The sequence below is a fragment of the Ovis canadensis genome, chromosome 18 (genome assembly GCF_042477335.2).
Source record: "Ovis canadensis isolate MfBH-ARS-UI-01 breed Bighorn chromosome 18, ARS-UI_OviCan_v2, whole genome shotgun sequence".
Classification (NCBI taxonomy): domain Eukaryota; kingdom Metazoa; phylum Chordata; class Mammalia; order Artiodactyla; family Bovidae; genus Ovis; species Ovis canadensis.
The window spans coordinates 45,154,317-45,177,251 of NC_091262.1; the positions used below are offsets into that span (position 1 = coordinate 45,154,317).

The following is a 22,935-nucleotide window of genomic DNA, read 5'->3' on the forward strand; positions in this document are numbered from 1 at the left end:
AGAATTATTGAGAAAAAAAGGGAGAAGATTCAAATCAATAAAATTACAAATTAAAAAAAGTTACAACAGACAATGCAAAAATGAAAAGGATCATAAGAGAGTACTATGAACAAATATATGCCAATAAACTTGATAACCTGGAAGATATGGACAAACACTTAGAAAAATGCAAGCTTCCAAGACTGAACCAAGAAGAATTAGAAAATATGAACAGAGAAATTATAATCACTGAAATTGAAACTGTGATTAAAAATCTATCAACAAACAAAAGTCTAGGAGAAGTTGGCTTCACACACAAATCCTTTCAATGTTTAGAGAAGAGCTAACACCAATCCTGTGCAAACTGCTCCAAAAATTGCAGAGGGAGGAATACTCCCGAACTTATTCTACAAGGTCACCATCACCTTCATATCAAAACCAGAAAAATACACCTCACCAAAAGAAAATTTCAGCTCAATATCATAGATGAACATAGATGTAAAAATGCTCAATAAAGCTCCAGTGAAGATCCAATACTTTAAATGATTCATACACCATGATCAATGGAGTTTACTCCAAAGATGTAACGATTCTTCAACATTTGCTAATCTGTCAATGTGATGCACCATATTAACAAAATGAAAGGCAAAAATCATATGATCATCTCAATAGATGCAGAGAAAACTTTCTATGAAATACAACAATCATTTATGATTAAAGAAAAAAAAAAAACTCTCCAGAAAGCATAGTGGTAACCTACCTCAATATAATAAAAGCCATATATATCTAAAAAAAAAAAAAAAAAAAAATAGAAAGGGTATGGGCTTCATCTTTGGTAAATAAATTCAAATCTAAAGATGTTTATTCATGTACACTAGGACAAACAAGATTTCCAAAAAATACCTATTTGCCATTCCTCATTAAATGTAAGGGAAGGTTCGAATTTACCTGCTCAATAAATGTTCTCACAGCCTGACAAATGCGGAATCACAAGCAAACAGGTCACATGGTTTTTCTAACTTTGTTTACAGTTTTAGTACACATTTTAGATTCTGAGATCTTATCTGAGTTCAAATAAGCTGAATAACACAAAAAGCATTAACAACCATCAATAATTAGATCTTATAAAAATAAAACTTCCTGCTCTTCAAAAGAAAATGAATGAAGAAGCAATAAAAAGACAAAGAACCCAATTTTAAAATGGGCAAAAGATTGAACTCTCTTCAAAACAAACTTCAAAGACAAGACTTAAATTTTTTTATTATTTTGAAATTTTAAATGAACATCTGATGAGATATGAGATTTTTTAATAGCTATGACTTAATATCTTATTTTGAAATACATTAAAAGTACATTTTGAAATATATTTAAAAACTCATTTTCCTCCACACAATAAAGATTTAAGCTGGCTAAGAATTCTACCCACTGAAAACTTGTATCATCTAAGAAACGTGAACAATCATTTGATATTGTTAGTAATTCAACTTTGAAACCAATATATTCCTAAGTTTTGAATAGTTTTAATTGAAGAATAATCTAATATGGATCAGAATGGAATCAGAATTCCTGAATTTACAGAATTTACTGAATTTCATGCAACTAGACATAATACAGAAATAAACTAGGTGTTCAGGAAGATGTCAGACTACAGCTGTCAATTCACAGCTCCTGATTTTGAAAGTCTGTGTTCATTAATAGAGATTCACCAGTTTTATGTACAGATTTTATAATACATAGGCACTATGGTAAATAAATGCTAAGATGAACTTACAAAATCTATATAATAAAATGACGCTTCTCTCAATTTCATATTTAGTGTTGTGACATAAATTTGACAAAGTATTCTACCGCTTTAAAAACTTTGAAAAACACTGCTGGATTTAAGACCTGCTATACTTTTTACTGAGGCCAAGAAATCCATAGGCCTGTGAGGACACATTCACCAGGATAAAGGGTAACTGCTTAGGTATACTGAAGAGGTCATCACTTCACTGAGATGACTGTTCCACAGATATATATAGTTCTTATCCCCACAGAATTTTGCACGGCATATTTTACTGCAATACTTACTGGTGCCACTATTTTTCCTGTCTGTCCAACTTGCAAGTCGTTGGGAACAAAGCCAGCATCAACAGCAGCACGAGAAGCACCAACTGAGAAAAAAATAGTTGCCATTTCTTAAAGCTCTATTATTCAATCTGTTGGGGACATTCACTGATAACGGTTTTTAAAAAACTTTTTAAAAGAAAGACTTCTTTTTTTTACCCTCTCCAATCCTCTCCAGCAGATGCTGCTTTGTCTGCCACCATCCTCATACCACTGGGGCCTCAAGGTGGTACTCCAGGCCCTCACTGCCACTCTCAAAAAGGTTTCCCTCCTTTCTCCTTAAAAGCCTTCAGTTTTGAATCTCGTGTCATCGGATAATGTCACTCGTATATTGCTTGTGTCATCTATTAACCAGCAGGTCAATTCCCTTCATTTCTCTAGGATTTTTAGCTTCTGGGTCTTCGTTACTCTCTCCAATACTAGTCTTATCTTAATTCTTGAAGACTTTGACATCCTGGCTCCTCAGTTCTTTGAGCAATTCTTCAGTCATCTTACCCTTCACGCTACCTCAGCCACACCCGTGGTCATATCCTCAGTCTGTCCACTGCCAATATCATCAACAACCTCGATTTCCAAAATCTCTCTGTGACTTCCCCATTCCAGCTGACCCCTTTTAGTCCCTTACTCCAACTACCCTCTGACCCCACTGAGGTCTATAATTCTTTCCACTGACCCTCTCTCCCCTTATGTTCTCCCTTCTTTCTTTACCCAGTTCAGTTTCTATTATCAATGACTCTACGCACTCCTTTGCATATGCCTTCAATTTCCTTGCCCTCCTCTTATATTATCTTATTTCCAGATGGTGGAAAACCTCCATCTCTGGTTACTGACTAAGCAATCTTTCTCCCCTTTACATACCTGTCCTGTTCAACATGACTGGAGAAAAACGCCAATATTCAGCCATGTTAACTATTTTGTACTTTAAATAAATAGGCTTTACTTCTCTCAGACTGTCCTACATTGTGATTTTGTATCTTTCCTCTCTCTTCAAACTTTCAATATTCTTTTAACATTCGGCTTCCAATTTCACTAAAAAACTGAAACCTGCTCCAACTAACACGTTCACCCATCCATTTGCAGCTGTGTTCATATTCTCTCCCACCGACTCAAGAACATCACTCCAACAACTCTCCTCTCATGTATAATTAACCTTTCCCTCTTACCTGGAGCATTCCCATCGGCATATAAAGCATGCTATTATCTTCTAATCTTTAAAAAGTTCCTCTGTTGGTCCTGTTTCCCCTCTAGCTACTGTCTATTTCTCTGCTCTACCATATGGTTAGAAGCCTCTAAAGAGTCATTTGCATTCACTGTCTCCATTGCCAGGCCTCCCATTCTACTTTAAAAACTTTTTAATTAAAATATGACACACATACAAGAAAAGCACACAAGTCACAAATGAACTCAGCTCATGACCAGCTTCGAGGGCTGATCATGAAGTGAATACAACCATGTAACTACTTTTAAACACTCCAATCAGGTTTTTGCCCCCACTACCACCATGACTAAAACTGCTCAAAGTCACTAATGACCTTTACGTGGCTGATCAATGAGGCACTTTTTCAGTCCTCATCTTCCCTGACCCATGGGCAGCATTTGACACAGGTGATCATGCTTTCCCTTACTGAGCCACTTCACTTAGATTCCAGAACATCACACTCTCCATCCTGGTTTTCCTGCCTTACTTTTCCATTTGTCTTTGATCTTCATTCTCCTCTTCTCCCCTACCTCTTAATCTTGCAGCATCTAGGGCTTAGTCCTAGGACTTCTTTTACATCTACACTCTTGGTAAATTCATCCAGTCTCACAGTTTCAAATACCATCTAAATTTGCAATTGATTCCCAAATTTCTATCTCCAGTCCAAACTTTCAAACTCCACATTCCTATACCAACTGCTTAACTGACAACTCTATTAGGGTGTCTGTAATTAGACATCTCAAAACTTAGTATCATTCCTTGGTATCCACAAGGGATTAGTTTCAGAACCCTTCCAAGGACACCAAAATCCAAGGATGCTCAAATCCCTCATATAAAATGGAACAGTATTTGCATATAACCGACACACACCCTTCTGTGTACAGGCATACCTCAGAGATACTGGTGGTTCAGTTTCAAACCACCACAATAAAGCAAGTTATGTGGATTATTTTTTGGTTTCCCAGTGCATTCATTGTTGTTTAGTCACTAAGTCACGTCTGACTCTTTTTGCGATCCCATGGACTGTAGCCTGCCAGGCTCCTCTGTCCATGGGATTCTCCAGGCAAGAATACTGGAGTGGGTTGCCATTACCTCCCTCAGGGGATCTTGCCGACCCAGGGATCAAACCTACATCTTCTGCATTGGCAGAAGGACTCTTCTACCACTGAGTCACCTGGGAAGCCCCTAACATACTATTTTATTATTTACTAATTTACTATGTTTACTGTCTGTGGTAAGCAGCAAAATGGCCCCTCCAAAGATATATTCACTTTCCAGTTCCCAGAACTTGTGAATATTACCTGTGTGGCAGCAGATATGATATAAAGTTAAGGATCTTGGGAGAAGGCACTTATCCTGGATTATCTAGGTGATTTTTAAATGTCATCACATATATCCCTGTTAAGAGGGATGTAGAGGGAGACATGATACAGATAAACAGGAGAAGGTGATACGAAGACAGTGGCAGAACCTGGAGTGACGTGGCTGCAAGCCCAGGAATGCCAAGGCAGCCTCTGGTAACTGGAAATGTATTCACTCCCCAGTAGGAGTGTGGCTCTGCCAACACCTTGATTTCAACGTGCTTCTGGCCTCTAGAACTTTGAATCATTTTGCTCATTTTATTCATCGTTTTTTGCCTAGCTCCTTAAATAGTGCCTGCCATAGAGCAGACACTCAATAAATATTTATTCAGTGAATGAATAAATGAAATATCCTCAGTCAAATACCATCATCTGATTATAAAGAGTCAAGATAACATCTTTATTCAGACAAAGCCATAACTATTTCTATGGGTACATATATTAGGTAATATAAAGCATAAAAGCCAGAAAGTTATACACGAAACTCTCAAAAGGGGGAGAACAAACTAGACATTAAAAATACACTCATTAATAGCTGTACAATTAAAAACTAAAATATTTTTAATGTTCTAATTGTTTTCAAAAACCATCATTCCATTCTTAATATAATAACAAGATCTATCTTCCCTATAAATTTTTTAAATGTTAATTTCTATTTGTATGAGACATTTACGTTGGACCAGCAATAAAGAGAAAAACAAGGGCATTCCTGAATCTGAAGTAGGCAATGAAGTGGACATTTAATTGTTTTATAATGTAAAAAACTACTAAAATTTGGCAAATGGTAAGAGTATCATATAAATAATAAAGAACAAGGATAATCTTTCCTCACTGAAGGCTACACCATTTACATGGAGATTAAGAAAAACTGTTTCAGACAGAAAAGTTGAAAACCAGAGAAAGCAAAGAATCTGCAGCTTTGAGTGACTTACATACAAATGAAATAATGAAGAAAAAATACTTCCAATGAAACGGGAATGTTTTTCTGGTAAGGAATATAAACTTACCTGCAGCATGTAGTTGGTCTGCCAGATCATACAACAACTTAAAGTTCTCTCCACTCTTCAGACCCCGACCTCATTTAAGAAGATTTAAAAAAAAAAAGAATTAACCAAATAAAAACTCCATTCTGTAAAAATTTTGAACTTCATATGCATGAGTGAATCTTCACATTATACAACTGCCATCCTCTCTATAAAGCCTTTCCTAAGTTCTCCAATGATACCCTTGCACTTTTCCAATAAAGCATTCAACACTACTGTAATTCTGTAATTAACTAACTGGTTAACTACTAGTATAATTAGTCTTTAAAATCAGTCTTCCCCACTAGAACAAAAACTCTTTAAATACAAGATTCATACCTATCTTGGTCACTGCTATATTTAGCAATACTTAACTGAACAACTGAAAGAAGACATTCCACTAGTCTTTAAACTCCTTAAGAGCAAGAATAATCCGTTTTTTCCTCTATTTCTCCAGCACTTTGCAATGAGCCTGGCAGAGAACATATACCTAACATATACCTTTCAAAAATTTATTGAAAAAAATAAGTGAATAAACTAGTCAGATATGCCTTTCTGAAATATAAATTATTTCCTCTCAATGCCACTTGAAATAAGAGGTTGTTTGGAAGCTTAATTATTTCATTTGATGTTTAGTTTGGAAAGATTTTTCAATCATAGCAGTCACCGTTTTAAAAAGTCAGCAGGCTATGAAATATGGGTCTTTTTGTTTATTGGGGTTTTTTGTTTGTTTTGTTTTTAAATAAGAAGCATGATATACAAAAAGAAGCAAGTCCTATGCAATATTAACAGTTTTCATATTAAATGTGAAAAAAACTTCGAAAGAATTATCCATAGAGACTTGGACTGCGCTGCAAGACTTTTAAAATAGAGCACAGGGTCACACAACACAGCCTTGAGATTCCAACCAATCCTTTCTTTGCTTCAGAAGTTAACCATACTCTTCAGAATAACACAGGAATCAGTCAAAATGACAAAGATACCAAGTTGCAAAGCTACGGAGTTGAGATTTGTACCATGCTCCCCCTGGTGCCAATAAAACAGATTTGCAACAGAAATCCAAACTATTAAACTAAAGATTTCATTTTCCTAATAGGTAAAATGGGACTAATACTCACAACTTAGTTCTTACATTTGAAAAAACACCTGTGCTCCATTAAAATTAAGTATTAATAAAAGCAAAGTATTTTAAGTTTACATCATTTTTTAAAATTACAATATTCGACTTACCACCAGACACCACCACTTTGGCACCTGTGAGCTCTGGTCGATCGCTTTTTGTTAGTTTCTGGTCAAGCCATTCTGATATTCCCACTGGGGAAGTGCTTGATGCTGTGTATATTGATACATATAACAAAACAAACAGTATGAGTTCAAGTACTATAGTGAAAATAATTTTTTAAGAGAAATACACAAAGAATTAACCACAGGAAATTTAATTTTGTTAGTGTGATTTCTTATTTTTTGCTACTAATTTCATTCTCTCTGATTTTTGGAAAGACGTAAAGGGACTGGATTCCAGCCTTCACCGTTATTAGCTATATGACTTTTGAGAAGTCATTTAATTCTCTGAGTCTACCTGTAAGACTGAATAACCCTTTCTTTATGGGGTTTAATAAGATACTATATATATTAAAGTATTAACACCTTCCATAAGTTTACTATTATTACAGTCTTCCATTATATTGAAGCTCTTTTATAATAAATGAGAGGAGAGTAAAAAATCCTTACATCAATATAACAAATTAATCTTAATGCACCCCACCTCTACCCCTTTGATATATACCAAACTAACAATCACAGTACAAAAAAATAATATAAATATTTCTTACTTTTGGATAAACTTGGGAATATCATTTATTTAGATGGAGCTCTCAAACACCCTGCATTAGAGATTTAACTAGAAGCAATCTCTTATTCTAATATAATGTCTGAACCAAAAATAAGAAACTAAAACAAATACATATGAACACTCACCCTTTTCTGAACTGGCACTACCTCCACTTGTTGCTGCAGCTTCAAAAGACGTTCCTCGGACAGAAAATACCTTCACTTTCTCATCACACTTCACTGTACATATAGCATTTCCTGAAATACACGTTTATTTTTAAAAACAACCATGAAAGGCAAAAAAAATCCCTCAAGTATTCCTTTGAGTTCAGAATTTACTTCACAAAGATAAGGAAAAAATAACCGTAGACCAGTTAGGTTTTGTCTACCTTTGCTAAATATAGGAAAAGGACTGTAACACTGAAGAAACGTATCAGTGGCACTCTATGTAACTTTGGATGTCTTTAAAAATAGAACAAGTGCTGACCTGCATGGAAGAAACAAACTGGAAAAGGCTGTCACATTAATCAGGTACATTCTTCCTAAAAGGAATATAAACAAAAGCTTTCTTCTCCAAAACAACATGATCAGTAACTTAACAACATGAGCTGCAATAACTTAATAAAGACAAAGCTACTATGCCTGCTAAGGGAAGAAAATAAGTGAAAACACGGTAGAGGCATAAAGGACGGGAAGTGTGTGCACCCAGATTTTTAAAGGATTTGAGACATTTCTTATGGATTAGCAATTACATTAAGAGTGACCTAAACTATAACCAAATACTTCCCTTTAAACACTACTAAAGATGAGAGGTTTGAGTTCAGTCAGAAAGATCAAAGAGTTCATTGCCTTCTCCAGCCCCACAACAGACCAGTGTGCTTAGCAAAAGATCAATTGACTAAAAAGACACTGAACTGAATTTCTTTTTATTTTTTAAATTTTAATTGGAGGTTAATTACTTTACAATATTGTATTGGTTTTGCCATACATCAACATGAATCCACCACAGGTATACATGTGTTCCCCATCCTGAACCCCCCTCCCTCCTCCCTCCCCGTACCATCCCTCTGGGTCGTCCCAGTGCACCAGCCCCAAGCATCCAGTATCATGCATTGAACTTGGGCTGGTGACTCATTTCATATATGATATTATACATGTTTCAATGCCATTCTCCCAAATCATCCCACCCTCTCCCTCTCCCACAGAGTCCAAAACACTGTTCTATATATCTGTGTCTCTTTTGCTGTCTCGCATACAGGGTTATCATTACCATCTTTCTAAATTCCATATATATGCGTTAGTATACTGTATTGGTGTTTTTCTTTCTGGCTTACTTCACTGAATTTCTTAATGCATATAGAAATGAAATAGAAGCAGCAAAGAAGACTGAAATTTTTTTTTTAAATAAAGTTTTCTTTTCCAAGAGCCACTTACAAAATATACTAAAAAGAAACCTAATTTTTATTGATCACTGGAAGAATCTCACTCTGTACATGGAATGACCAGGAAGGAAAAAAGTGTGTTTTAAATCTATCAGAGATAATGTCATATCACAGTGCAGCAGCAATTCTAACACTAAGATAGATCTAACACTTAAGATTTTCTTCAGGAAGCTTTAGGATGATCCATGCTTCAAAATCTTATCTTCAAGATTAATTTCTGCTTTTAGAATTTTCAAAAATTTAACATACTGATTAACTGTTTTCCTTGGGTACTCACCTGCATAAATGGTTCTCACAAATGTGTCAGGTGATTTGATTGCAATGATGTCAGAAATAGGGGCAACATCAAGTTTGGCTGCTATTCTGGGCAAAAGGTTCTAAAAGCAAAATAAGTAGTGAGTTACATGCATACATGCTGATGGATGGCTATAAAATATTAGCAATAACATTCTCTAAAAGCAAATTCTATAGAAACTTTATTTTGAATATTTTATATTTCACATGCATCTTTAGACACATGACAACTTTAAGCACAACTTTTTGGATAGTCTTTGAACATAAGTACGAGTCGATCACTACTCTAACTACATTAAGAGTTTTATGAGTTTATAGCAATAAACTACCTTAACTCAGTACGTTGAATTATGAGATATGATATTTGCTTTAATGATCATCATTTACAAAGTGTGACAGTTATAGATTACTGAATTTAGATAAGATAGAAAAATAATTAGAGCAGTAAAATTCTCAAATACTAAAAAAGAACATCCTTATATGTTTACTTAATGTACATGAAAGAAAAAATTCCCAATCAGACATGTTCACCTTTTTAAAAAGTGATGTCACATTTAAAAAAATAAAAACTAACCAAAGTGTCCATCAATAGGGCATAGGTTTGCAAATTATAGTAAATCCATATAATTTAAAAAATGAGAAAAGTAAAGCACAGCCTCTCTCTCTCTCTCTCTCTCTCTCTCTATATATATATATATATATATATATATACACACACACACACGTATATGCTTTTTCTGTATATGCATATAAATCTCTGGAATAGATACATGTAGTAACTTTGCTGTAGTAACTAGCAGGGATCACTGGGCAAGCCTCAATAACCCCAGGGCTTAGTTACTTCACCTCACAGTAAGAGGAAGAGAATCTCTGTGCTTTTATTCTAAATTTCTTGGGCTCTAAAACAGAATCAGTTAGTGAAGAATGAATATGCATACTTTCTAGATGCAAAGGTTCTCTTAGATGATGACATCATCTAAGTGTGATTTAAAAAGTGAAGTGTTGCTTTTATCACACAAATAGAAAGGGTAAATTCCCCACTGCTTTCTACACAGAGCTTACTCTATGGCATCTCCTAAACTCAGTACATGAAACCAACTCCAGCAGGTGAACTTTCATTGTAACAGCACTCAAATTCCTCTCCTCATTCCATCCCCAAATCCTCTCTGTTCCTCTAAGAATTCTCTCAGGACCATCCTCTAATCACTCCTTTATTCCGCATCCTCTCACATGCATGTACAATTATTGGCACTAACATGTATTTTGTTTTAAAAGTTTTAATAGACATATTATATAACCTTCAATTAAGTTTATAAGCACCGAGAGCAGAGGCTGTGTGTCTCCACTTCTCATCTCTCTACCCTGTATCTAATAAGCAGTTCTATATAAATTGATGCCAACAAGTATTGAAAGCTGGAGTCAAATTTCCTCCTGCTACATCCTCCAACACTGAAGATTTTCTAATATTCAGTCTATTGTTACCTATATTATATAGCAATTTCCTTTCAACCATAATAACAGAGCTACTGAAAAGTACCATAGTTTATAAATCCACAATCAGAAAAAAAATTAAGATTTTATAGGAAATAAAGGGCTTGGGAAAATAATTAAAATGCCATTAAACATAGTTCTAACTTGGTAAATAAGAGGTTTAGAAGATACCTGCTTTTAAAACAAACCAAATTTGTCAGCATTTAAAGCCTGCTTCAGTAAGTAACTCTTTCCTGGAGGCACCTTCTTTAACTGTTTAGGAAATACGACTGGAATATTATTACCTGGCTGAGCAGATTCTCACACAAATTTTATGATATTCAGACTGTACTTCTTTCTAAAGCTTTAGAGTTTTTTTTTTTAATTCCTTGAAATTTAATACTTTTTGTACTTACACTCTTATTTCACTCTAGCACATCTTGAAAACAAAACTGACCACAGCACTTCAAGGCACATGTCTCAATGTCCTGAAAGGATGGATGGGAAACAGATACCTCTCGACACTATCTAACAGGCTACACCACGTGGTTTCACGGAAGGAGAGGTAATAACTAACAGTGTTCTTTTGATGCACAAAAAGATGACAGTTTTAAAACTCTAGATTACCAGTATAAAGCTGGGGTATCTTAAAAAGACAATCGGTGAAGAACTACTATAGAGCAAATTGTTTAGCTTCACCTGATGGACTCTTCCTTGTCCCAAATCCATTCAGAAGCTGCAGCACCAGCTATAATACTGTTATGTGACCTTTGTTCTCAAAACACCCATAAAGCAATCAAAGCCAGAGTATTAAAATCTAGGGAATCAGCTACAACAAACACCCTTTCTTGGTTTAACAATTTTTTAGGTGAAATGTCATCACAGAAACTCAAGACTCACGAAATTGTTTGAATCATCTAACACAGAAACAAAACCCTCATAGATGAAATGGTCCCCAGCGATCTTTTAGTCAATGCTGACCTGCAACATCCCAAAATATAGTAGCTGGATGGCAAGCCTCTGACGTAACCATTTCCAAGGAAAGTGAAAACTGTTACAGAGAAAACCCATTCCATTTTTGAATAGTTCTAACTGGTAGACTGTAGACATCACCTGGCCAAACTGCATCATATTACATATCAGAAAACGAATTTCAGGAAGGTAAATAACTCATGCAGGCCACTACCCATCTCATAGCCCATTCAGACATATCACAATGCATGTGATCAGACTACACTTCTCTCTACCCTAAGGATGTCTTCAACTACTACACAGCCCTTTCCAAATCTCTCAAACAGATAAACTTGGCCTTTCTAAATATCCACCAGTCACCAAAGCAAACCCATTTCTTATAATGGGTTACTAATTCAAATGGCGTTCAGACAATGAGACAGTTCCACATTGTTATTTAAGAAAAATACGTTTAAAAATAGAGCTTTCCCCATGACAAAATCTGAAAACCTGGAAGTAGCATTATAAAAAATTATGACAAAGTCTCAAAAGAACAAAGTTGTCTCTATGACCATAGCTGAAAGCCTGGAGATAGCATTTTAACAGAAATTATATCAAAATCTTGAAAGAATAAATTTTATCAAAACCATTACATTAATTCTGAAAGCCAGAATTAGCTATCTAAACAAAGTCTGTTGTACATTTTCAGCACCATGAAATCTAACCCTTCCAACTAGCGACATCAGATTCCACATTCTCAATCTTCTCACCTTTCCAAAGGCAGATGCTCCAGCACAGATGTGTGTGTGATTAAACTGCTTCTGAGTTGCCAAAATCAACGGTGTCAGTTCCTCTGAGAATTAAACACATTTGATAAACACATTTCATAATATTTTCATATTCAGTTGGGTTTTTTGGGGGGTCCTTTTGTTTTTATTGTGAGAAAATATATATAAGATGAAATTTGATGTTTTAAAATATACAGTTCAGTAGCATTACAGACATGCACGTTGTCCCAACACCACCATTCATGTCCAGAATTTCAACTTCTCGAACTGAACTCACAACCCATTAGACAGTAACTTTCCATTCCCTCCCTCGCATCCTTGGCAATAACCATTCTACCTTCTGTCTCTGTGAATCTGACTACTCTTGGTATCTCATATACATGGAATCCTACAGCATTTTTTTGTTCTTTGCCCCTGGATTATTACATGTAGCTTAGTGTCTTCAAGATTCACTTACACTGTAGCATGTTTCAGAATTTTTTTTTAAGGCTAAATAATGTTCCATTGTATGTGCAGACCTAGAGCTTTGCAGTTTTCCCTCAGAGATCTTGTACATATTTTGTTAGATTTATACCTAAATATTTTGTTTCCTTTCTTCTTCTTTCTTGGTGCTAATGTAAATGGTACTGGGTTTTTAATGTTATTATTATTTTTTCTTTTTGTTTCTCGGTTTTTAATTCTAATTGATTACTGATCTATAAGAAAGCTATTAGCCAGCCACTGCACCCTTAATTTGATGCTGTACTTCCCCTCCCTAACCATCCTTGGCTCAAGGCAGCACCAAAGGAGCCCAACTCCCATAACCAAGAGCATCACGTCCCCCCCAAGAAGCCCCAGGCTCCCACACACCTGCAGGGGAGCAGACGGGCACTCTCAGTCTGAAGCAATCTCTCTTGTGCCAGGTTCATGCTGAAATGTGCAGAAACAGGTGAACACCCACCCAGTAACGAGAGAGGGAAGTTTAGGGGTCCTCACCTAACACGCTCAGATACTCAGTTATGTCCGATTCTTTACAACCCCAAGGACTGTAGCCCACCAGACTCCTCTATCCATGGGATTTTCCAGGCAAGGATACTGGAATGGGTTGCCATTTCCTTCTCCACATATTCAGTTTTCAAGCATAATTTAGGCATTAATTTTTTCCACTGGAAAAGCTCACCTGGAAGGAGGCCTTTGTACGCGTCATGCTGAGCCACCAGAACTTTCGCTACACCTGCTACTTTGCAGAGATCTTGTGCCACCTATGAATAAAAGTTTTTAATTATCCATCTAACAGAAAAATACTAATAGAGCCACCATTACAGATTCAACAGACTATAAAATCTTAGTGGCCACTGTAAAAACTGTTCTTATGAGAAAAAGGGCTTCTCAGGAATAAAAGAAAATTATTTAACAAAGAAAATCTTAAGCCAATTAATCTTACGGTCTACTGACCCTAAGCAAAAATTCTTGCCTTGAAAAAAGTACAAATTGATAAACCAAAATCAACTTAGCTCTCCACTCAAATGTAATTATATATCGTGCTCTTCCCTTTTGCTCAATACAAATATAAGTCCATCATTTTAGAAACGGTTAGGTTCTTTCGCTCATAATAATGACACAGCCAATACCTTTCAAACATCTCAGACTTAAGGTTCCGAGAACTAAAGAGCAAGACTTAACCAGTCTGGTATGCAAGCCACTGCACTTTATCTGAAAATAATGATTTCTGCTGATATTAAAATCAGTGATTCTGGGCCATAGAGAAAACCATAGAGAGCCTTAGAAAACTATAGAGAAAACAGTCCACTGTCAATCCCTGAGTTCCTGCCCATCCCCATGGATTTATCTACAATGAAGCAAAATATTTTCTATCTTAATTCCTCTTTTCTCTTGTTTAGAATCAGGATGGGGTTCTGGGAAAGCTCTTTGACCAGTCAGATTTTCTGTATACAGAAAGCCATTAGAATTCCTTCTTTTAAATCTCTAAGCACAGCCGGTTTCTGTTGTAGCAGAAACATGGCAGTCATAGTCTGGTCTACCATCTTCTTCTTTACCTCTTGCTGATTCACTGATGAGTAAGCATAAAAGGCCATGCCTTCTGCCCTCCCTCAAAGGAGGGCAAGGCTCCAACAATATTCACTCAAGAAAAAAGGCGGTGCAAAAGCAACTCTTCTGAATCAAGTATTCACTGGCAGGGGATATTGTACTATCAAATCCATCTCTTATTTCAGGCACTACACAGAAAAGTTACTTGCTGTCTATGATATATCTTCCAAGTTATATTAGACTAATTAAAATCACAGTAAAAAAAATCAAATCCAGAACTTGTATATCTGAAAGTAGGGCAACCAAAAAGATAGCTTAGCTATCTTTTATAACTATGCAAAAGTCAACAGTTGTTGGCAGGATTTAGGTAAAGAAATCCACATAAGCATACACCTGGTTGAATACATTATTTTAAGATACCAATTTCATGTAAGAAATTGGCCAAAACAACACTAACTGAACCTGCGTTATATCACATGCTCTGCATCAATGCCATGTAATAAAAAATAAATTAAATTGCCTAAAAAGTAACAAGCTCTCTTCTGGGTTTTTTCCCCTGAGGTCCAAGCTCCCAACTACAAAACTGGCAGATCCTGTATGGTGAGAGAGGCAACTGGTGGCTCAAGGTGTGTAAGCTTAATGACAGCACAATTTCAACTACACTAAAGTCCAAGGTACAGACTCTGCAAACATCATTAGAGTTCCTTTTCAGGGGGTTAGTTCACAAAGCTGTCATTGTCTTATGTCAACAACCAAACAAAGAACATCTTCTAGTACCAGCTGTAGTTTTGGGAAAGTCCTTGCATTTGAATTCTCACACCAAGTAAAAATTAACACCCATGATACTTTTTCCAGATTTACCACTTTCAGGAATTAAAAGCAATTAGCAAGTATATTCCAGAGAAGGCAATGGCACCCCACTCCAGTACTCTTGCCTGGAAAATCCTATGGACGGAGGAGCCTGGTAGGCTGCAATCCATGGAGTCACTAAGAGTCGGACACGACTGAGCGACTTCACTTTTACTTTTCACTTTCATGCATTGGAGAAGGAAATGGCAACCTACTCCAGTGTTCTTGCCTGGAGAATCCCAGGGACAGGGGAGCCTGCTGGGATGCCATCTATGGGGTCGCACAGAGTCAGACACGACTGAACTGACTTGGCAGTAGCAGTAGCAGCAAGTATATTCATCAATACTAAAAAGGGATTGGCTATTAACCTCTGCTGCTGCTGCTGCTGCTGCTGCTAAGTGGCATCAGTTGTGTCCAACTCTGTGCGACCCCATAGACGGCAGCCCACCAGGCTCCGCCCTCCCTGGGATTCTCCAGGCAACAACACTGAAGTGGGTTGCCATTTCCTTCTCCAATGCATGAAAGTGAACAGTGAAAGTGAAGTCGCTCAGTCATGTCCGACTCTTCGCGACACCATGGACTGCAGCCCACCAGGCTTCTCCGTCCATGGGATTTTCCAGGCTAGAGTACTGGAGTGGGGTGCCATTGCCTTTTCCGATTAACCTCTAAGGGGACTCTCTGCTTGGCACCTGATGGCACAAGACGGTGCCAGTGGAACTAAGTCAAGTATTCCACCTCATTTCATAAGACAAAACGCCTAGTGAGCAAACCTTTTAGTTTTCTTTTCACACACAGTAATGGTTGTGAAACTGACCATTTAATGAGGTTTAGGGCCCAGTTTGGGTTACAGTCCTCATTATAACTCTGTCGCCATCATTCCCTGTCTCTTGATGGCAATTTTATTTGCTATGGTTGACCTTAAAGATGTCTCACCTTGTCACATTTGGTTCCAGCTACTAAACAGGACACTTCACCTCCAAGATGTTTGGCTGCAGTGATGGTATTTAATGTAATGGGTGCAAGGGTATCATTTGCATGCTCAGCTATCACCAGGGTACTCTGAAATCGTAGCAATGAGGTCTAAAAAGAGAAAAAAAAAAAAGGAAAATAATGTTGCAGTATAATTTTTGTTTTGCTCTAACTGGTAAGCAGGTGTGGTTTAAAGAGAAGTGTATGCAATACTCAGTTCTATAAATGTATTTATAAATATTTGCTCAATAGCAAAATTGGGCTATTTTTATCTATCACTCTATTACTGATATTCCTGCCTAATAAAAATAGAAAATACAAATTAGTATTCTACTGTTAGAAAAAAAATCTTTTTATTATTTCCAAACAACTTTCCCACTAATCTATGTTCAACAAGAAACTGATATATGTACCTGAACGTAAAATCCTTAGAACACATTCTCAAACTAGGTATCAACTACCAATTACATTCACTGGCAGTCAGTACTACTAAGGAGCAGAGTATATCCAGGAATAATGATAATGTAACCAACTACTAAAGTTCTACCGCTTCAGGTAAAATGAATTTAATACCAAAATAACTGATAATGTAAATCTGTCTTTACAATACAACACTACAGCAATTTTGCTAAAGTTTCAATTGTTTAAATATGCTTTCAAATTCAAAAAAAGCTTTGGGGCTGTATCCTGGAACCAGTTAAAATCCTCCCAGAGGTACTGTGGGCTATCGAGAAACCAACATGTAGTTCATGGTCATGTGAAATAATTCGAACACCAGAAACACAAAGATGAACAAGAATGGTCCCTGCACTCAGAGTTTTCAAGGGAAATAAGACTTGTTCACACACAATTACAAGACAGAATAGTTTCCAGTTAATGATAGTTTCCAAGCCAAAATGCTGGCAGCTGCAGATCACAGACGATCAACGGGAAGAATGGAAGGAAGCTTAGGTGTTCTGACACGTGAAAGGATGAGGAAGCACGCCACAGGCCTGAGGAAAGGAGAAAATCTGAGAACTGTCCTTGTGGAAAATGGCAGTGAGAAAAAGAGGCACTGATGATCATGTGTCATGGTTCAGTGGTTTGAATTCAGCAATAATCTTCTGATCGGGAGTAGGAATGAAGAAAGCCTAATATAAAATATACCCAGAGCTTAAATTTTATAAGGAGGTTATAAATGAAGGGAAGCCAGGCACAGGACTACAATGCTGGTCACGCAACTAAATCAACAGAATATGTATTTTTTGTTTACTATTTTGTACATATCCTGGTAGCTCAGATGGCAAAGAATATGCCTGCAATGCAGGAGACCTGGGTTCAATTCCTGGGTCAGGAAGATCCCCTTGAGAAGGGAAGGGCAACCCACTCTAGTATTCTTGCCTGGAGAATTCCATGGACCATGGGATCATAAAGAGTTGGGCACTACTGAGCAACTAACACCTTCACTTTTATCTTTTTATTAATACTTAGGCATACCAGTTCAACTAGTTTCCATAATCATTTAGGTTATGAGACATTTTTTATGATTATAAACAATGCAGAGATGACCCTTCTCATAGCTCTCTGCAATCTTCCTCAACAGATGAGATATCCTTTTAGTCCAGTAAGACTAAAAGTTCAGATTGGAACTTAGCCAGGTTACTTCAGCTGCTCTGCTTTCATAGATGACTAAGCCAGATTCTGTACAACCTTCAACAAGATAGGGGCCCCTTTTCCCCTAAGCTTCCTACCTCTACAACTGCAACCCATTCTTTCTCCTCAGCCCTCTAAGCCTCCTCGATCCTTGATGAACCAATCCCAGAGCTGAGGGCCATAGATTCCAGGGCAAGCATTCAGGGATAGAAATGTTTCCAAAGCCACAGGATGAGGATGGGAAGAGAATAGGGAAGAATTTGCCAGAGGACATAATTGCTACACTGTTTATTAGTGAATGACATTTATCTTTTTCCTCAAACGAAGCAAGCTGCTGCTGCTGCTGCTAAGTCGCTTCAGTCATGTTCGACTCTGTGCGACCCCAGAGACGGAAGCCCACCAGGCTCCCCCGACCCTGGGATTCGAAGGGGGAGAAAAGGAGACTTTTTTGCTGAATCAAGTCTCTGTTTGTATAGCTTTTACGTTTTTATAATTTAAAAAAAAAAAACTCACAGGAGGTGAGAATTTTTATGGTTAAGGTTAGAAATCTTTATGCACATCTTAAGATTCACTTCTTATGACAAAATCCAGGAATGTTAGATCAAGAGACAGACACACTTTCAAGGCTTTTAACACTGATCGATGCAAAATGTTTTCCAGAAAGTTGTAACAATTCACAATTCCTTCGATGGCATGAAAGTTCTTAGAAGGCAAACAACATGCCTGTTCATTTTTGTATCCCCATTGTCTAGAACAATGTTTTTTCCGATATGCACCTGTAGAGTTACATGGTACTTCTGTTTTAATCAGAAGAGCACACAGTAAAGAACTGTGCAATTAGGATCCAATGGCATAATTTATGCTTCAAATCACATTTAACAAGAATTGCCAGTAACAAACTATTTATTACCAATATATATCAGACACCATATTTTTGATTATGCTTCACATATCATTTACCATAAAATTTATGAGCTTTTCATCACCATTTAAAGAATAAATCCAGGATTTGGTGGCAGAAGGCCCATATTTGCTATAAATTATAGTTCTATAATAAGATAAATTGGGTAGTTTCCTATGGAATTGTCAAGCTTTTCAGAACTTCCAAGGGAACACTGCATATTCTTCTTAAAAGGCTATTCAAAAAAATTGTAAAGAATAAACAACAAAAGAATATATAAGAAACTACTCAGTCCATCTAACTGACCAGTCTTGACTAAACACTACATATATCCTAAGACACTTCACAATATTTTACCAACTGACTCCTTTATAGTTTAATATTAAGGTTTCTTTAATTCACTAAGGTTTTTTCTAATTCAATATTCTACCTTCTATTCTCACATACCACCTCAAGAGAAGCCGTAGAACCTAAAATGGTTATGTAGCTTAATTCAGCAATAATAGCTGTGTGTGGCCTGCAGCAGAAGAAATTGGTCTCTGGCCTTTAAAATGTTATTCCTTAAACCAGAGCCCAGTTTCCTCGTCTTCAAATTGAGGGAGACAAACTAAACCGAAGGTTTTCAAACTAGACTCCATCCAGGAAGGCACCGCTGGAACCAACACACAGAATAAAGTGAGCACCAGGCAGGCAGGGCTGCCAGAATGGTCCCTCACTTTGCTTTAACCAAATTAACCAAACTAATATTATTGAGCCCTCTGAAAAAGAAAGGAAAGCGAAAGTTGCTCAGTGTGTCTGACTCTTGGGCAACCCCATGGGCTACAGCCAGCCAGGCTTCTCTGTCCAAAGAATTCTCCAGGCAAGAATACCAGAGTGGGTAGCTGTTCCCTTCTCCAGGGGATCTTCGCAACTCAGGGATCAAAGCCCTCTACTAAGATTAAATTGTATTTAAAACTCAAAAATCCTTTATGATGTGGTACTATTACTACCTTGAGTTTACATATGGAGGAACTGGAACTTAATGGCTACAGACCTAAGAAAAGAACCAGGTTAAAGTCCAGGTAGCTGGACTCAGATCTGAGGTTTGCAATTAACAGTTCTCAAAGCACTACCATTTTTAGCTGTTTTATATATGGGTCATTCCTGTAATATTTCACCTAGCAAATATTCTCCTGCTAAAAATAATAGAACAGGTCAAAAGGTGACTTCAAGGGCCTCTTTTCCAGCTCTAAAAATCCTACAACGCTAAAATCCTATTTTAAACACAAGTGGTGTAGCATATCACAAAAAGATTCAAAAAGTACAGGTCCCATTACTGAAAGGTTTTTAAATGCAAGTTGTTGTATTACCTTGTGATCCACTGCATCTGTAGACTTTAGGGCCCTCTTTTTTAATGAGGAAAAAAAAGAAGCCAAATCTTCAACATTTTAAAGATAACTGTTGAAATACGCAATAAGGTAGCTGCTCAGAAAAGAATCTCAATCTCTTCAAAACACTGCTACTTAAATTAATTAATGCAGACTGGTGCCACCATCCATTTTTGGTCATCAACCTTTGTGTGTGTGTGTGTGTGTGTGTGTGTGTGTGTGTGAAAGAAGTTTACTGGGGAGCACTCTTGGCTCCCCATGAGGCATCAAGGAAATATAACTGGGCAGTGGAAGAAGCTGAACTGCAATACTGCAATACAGCCACTAAAAAGCTCTCAGCTCATCTCACAAGGGAACCCCGGAACTAGGATGGCCCATCAAACTTGCCCAGAATTGAAGCAAGGGGGCTGCAGACTTTAGACGCACTTTTATTTGGGGCTTTTTAAAAAAATAATCAAACTAACGTGACTAATGCACTTTTATTTCTGTTTCAAACTCAATCCTGGAAACAATACCATGTTTAAAAGGCAAGATATGTATCATATAAGAGAGCTCCCTGGTGGTTCAGTGGTTAAGATTCAGCGGGTGCAGACTGGATCCCTGGTCAGAGGACTAAGATCCCACATGCCTTGAGGCCAAAACACATAACGTAAACCAGAAGCAGTATTGTAACAAATTCAATAAAGACTTTAAAATACTTTAAAAATTTTCTTTAAAAAAAAAAAGAGCACATACAGTTCGTAATAAATTAAAACAAAGGTAAACAGGTGAGTTAAGACAGACAAAACTAAAAAAATGAAGTGACCTTGTCACCTAAAGAAAATCCTTACTCTTACTATTACTTCATTACCCACTAACAGTTGTAGTTCACCTTAGTTCACAAAGCACTTTCACAGGTTTCTCCAGCTCCCTAACTAAGTTAATTCTCTCCCCCAGTACATATTCCCGAAAGACCCTATACACCTTTCACGATCACTCTTAAGATAATGCGTAAATGTCTGTTTTCCCCAGTCTGTTTGCAAGGCACTGGTCAGGGACTAGGTCTATCTCAGGAGAAGGCAATGGTGACCCACTCCAGTACTCTTGCCTAGAAAATCCCATGGATGGAGGAGCCTAGTGGGCTGCAGTCCATGGGGTCTCGATGAGTTGGACACGACTGAACACCTTTACTTTTACTTTTCACTTTCATGCACTGGAGAAGGAAATGGCAACCCACTCCAGTGTTCTTGCCTGGAGAATCCCAAGGACGGGGGAGCCTGGTGGGCTGCCGTCTATGGGGTCGCACAGAGTCGGACATGACTGAAGCGACTTAGCAGCAGGAGCAGTGGCCGGTCTGTCTCACTCTCCATTGTAAACTCAGTATCCATCTTTGAGTTTGATACATAGTGGGCATTCTGTGAATGTTTAGTAACTAAGAGAGGTTTCCCCCAAAATGATCAAAAACTAAAAAGCAACCATTTTTCTGTCATTGATAACTCAATTATTTAAGTACTTTAATATGTGTGTCTACCAAGAACAGTATGCAAAGGTGCTAAATCACTAGAGATACCCTATCATACTTTTTTTTTTTCCCACGAATTTTTGGCTGCGCTGGGTCTTCCCTGCTAAGGCCGCTTTCTCCAATAGCAGGGGAAACTTTGTTGCAGTGTGCAGGCTTCTCATTGCAGTGGCTTCTCTCCCAGAGCACAGGCTCTAGAGTGCACAGGCTCAGCTGCCCTAAGGCATACGGGATCCTCCCAGACCAGGGACCAAACCAGTGTCCCTTGCATTGGCAGGTGGGCTATTAGCCACTGAACCACCAGGGAAGTCTTCCCACTCCATCATATTTTTAGGGAACTTATCTGAACTTACTGACTAGACTTAGTTCCAAGTAGTAAAGTGAAGTTTTCTTTTACATACTAGCTGCATACCCTTATTAAGTTGACTGGCCTTTTATGAGACAGTATTCTTTTCAAGGATAGGGCTTAAAGAGGTTATCATCTCCCCACCCTTTCAAGGCTAGACTTCTTGAAAACAAAGTCCTTACACACAAACTCTGCTGCCTCACCTCACTCCTAAACCTTTACTCACAGCAAACTGGCTTTCACTTCCACTCAACACTGAATCCAATCTCTTCAAAGTCACCATCAACCTTGGATAGCAAAAGTTCAATCAACACATTTCTGTCCTCTTATTCAGCCTTAACAGTTTTGATCCTGCTTGTTTTTCTGTTCATCAGGAGCAACCAAGGATTGCTGTTGCTGATAAAAAGTCATGTACAACTTCTTTGCAACCCCATGGACTCTAACCTGCCAGGCTCCTCTGTCCACAGGATTATCCCAGCAAGAATGCTGGAGTGGGTTGCCATTTCCTTCTCCAGGGAATTTTCCCGACCCAGGGATCAAATTCACATCTCCCGCATTGCGGCCAGATTTTTTACTGTTGAGCCTGGGAAGCCCCTTTAACTGTATGTTCTTGTAGTGAACTATAACAGGAGTTGGAAGAAAAAAAGTTGGGACCCTAACTCCCTATTTTACCCTTACAAACCTACTCGAAACATGAAGTAGTAAGAATAAACATAATCTACCTCCCCCACCACCTTTGAAAACTAAATGGGGTTATGGTAAATGGGCAGAGGTCTTTTTGTTTAACTCAAAAATTAAAAAGCAGGTACAAACTATAAAATCTTTCAACTTCTACTGAAAAAGACAAATAATATATAATTAATTACTCATCCCTATTTTAACGTAACTTTTGTAATTTAAACAT

General features: G+C 37.4%; 1 protein-coding gene across 1 annotated transcript in view; it reads right to left on the reverse strand.

The window, feature by feature from the left end:
* ETFA (electron transfer flavoprotein subunit alpha) overlaps positions 1-22,935 on the reverse strand; it is a 77,558-nt gene that overhangs the window by 49,059 nt on the left and 5,564 nt on the right. Inside the window, exons 2-9 of the mRNA XM_069560133.1 lie at positions 16,252-16,398; positions 13,601-13,682; positions 12,424-12,506; positions 9,216-9,315; positions 7,644-7,754; positions 6,897-6,998; positions 5,652-5,720; positions 2,050-2,132 (exon numbers count right to left, since the gene is read on the reverse strand). Coding sequence (XP_069416234.1) covers positions 2,050-2,132; positions 5,652-5,720; positions 6,897-6,998; positions 7,644-7,754; positions 9,216-9,315; positions 12,424-12,506; positions 13,601-13,682; positions 16,252-16,398 — 777 coding nt within the window. The remainder of the gene's footprint in view (positions 1-2,049; positions 2,133-5,651; positions 5,721-6,896; positions 6,999-7,643; positions 7,755-9,215; positions 9,316-12,423; positions 12,507-13,600; positions 13,683-16,251; positions 16,399-22,935) is intronic.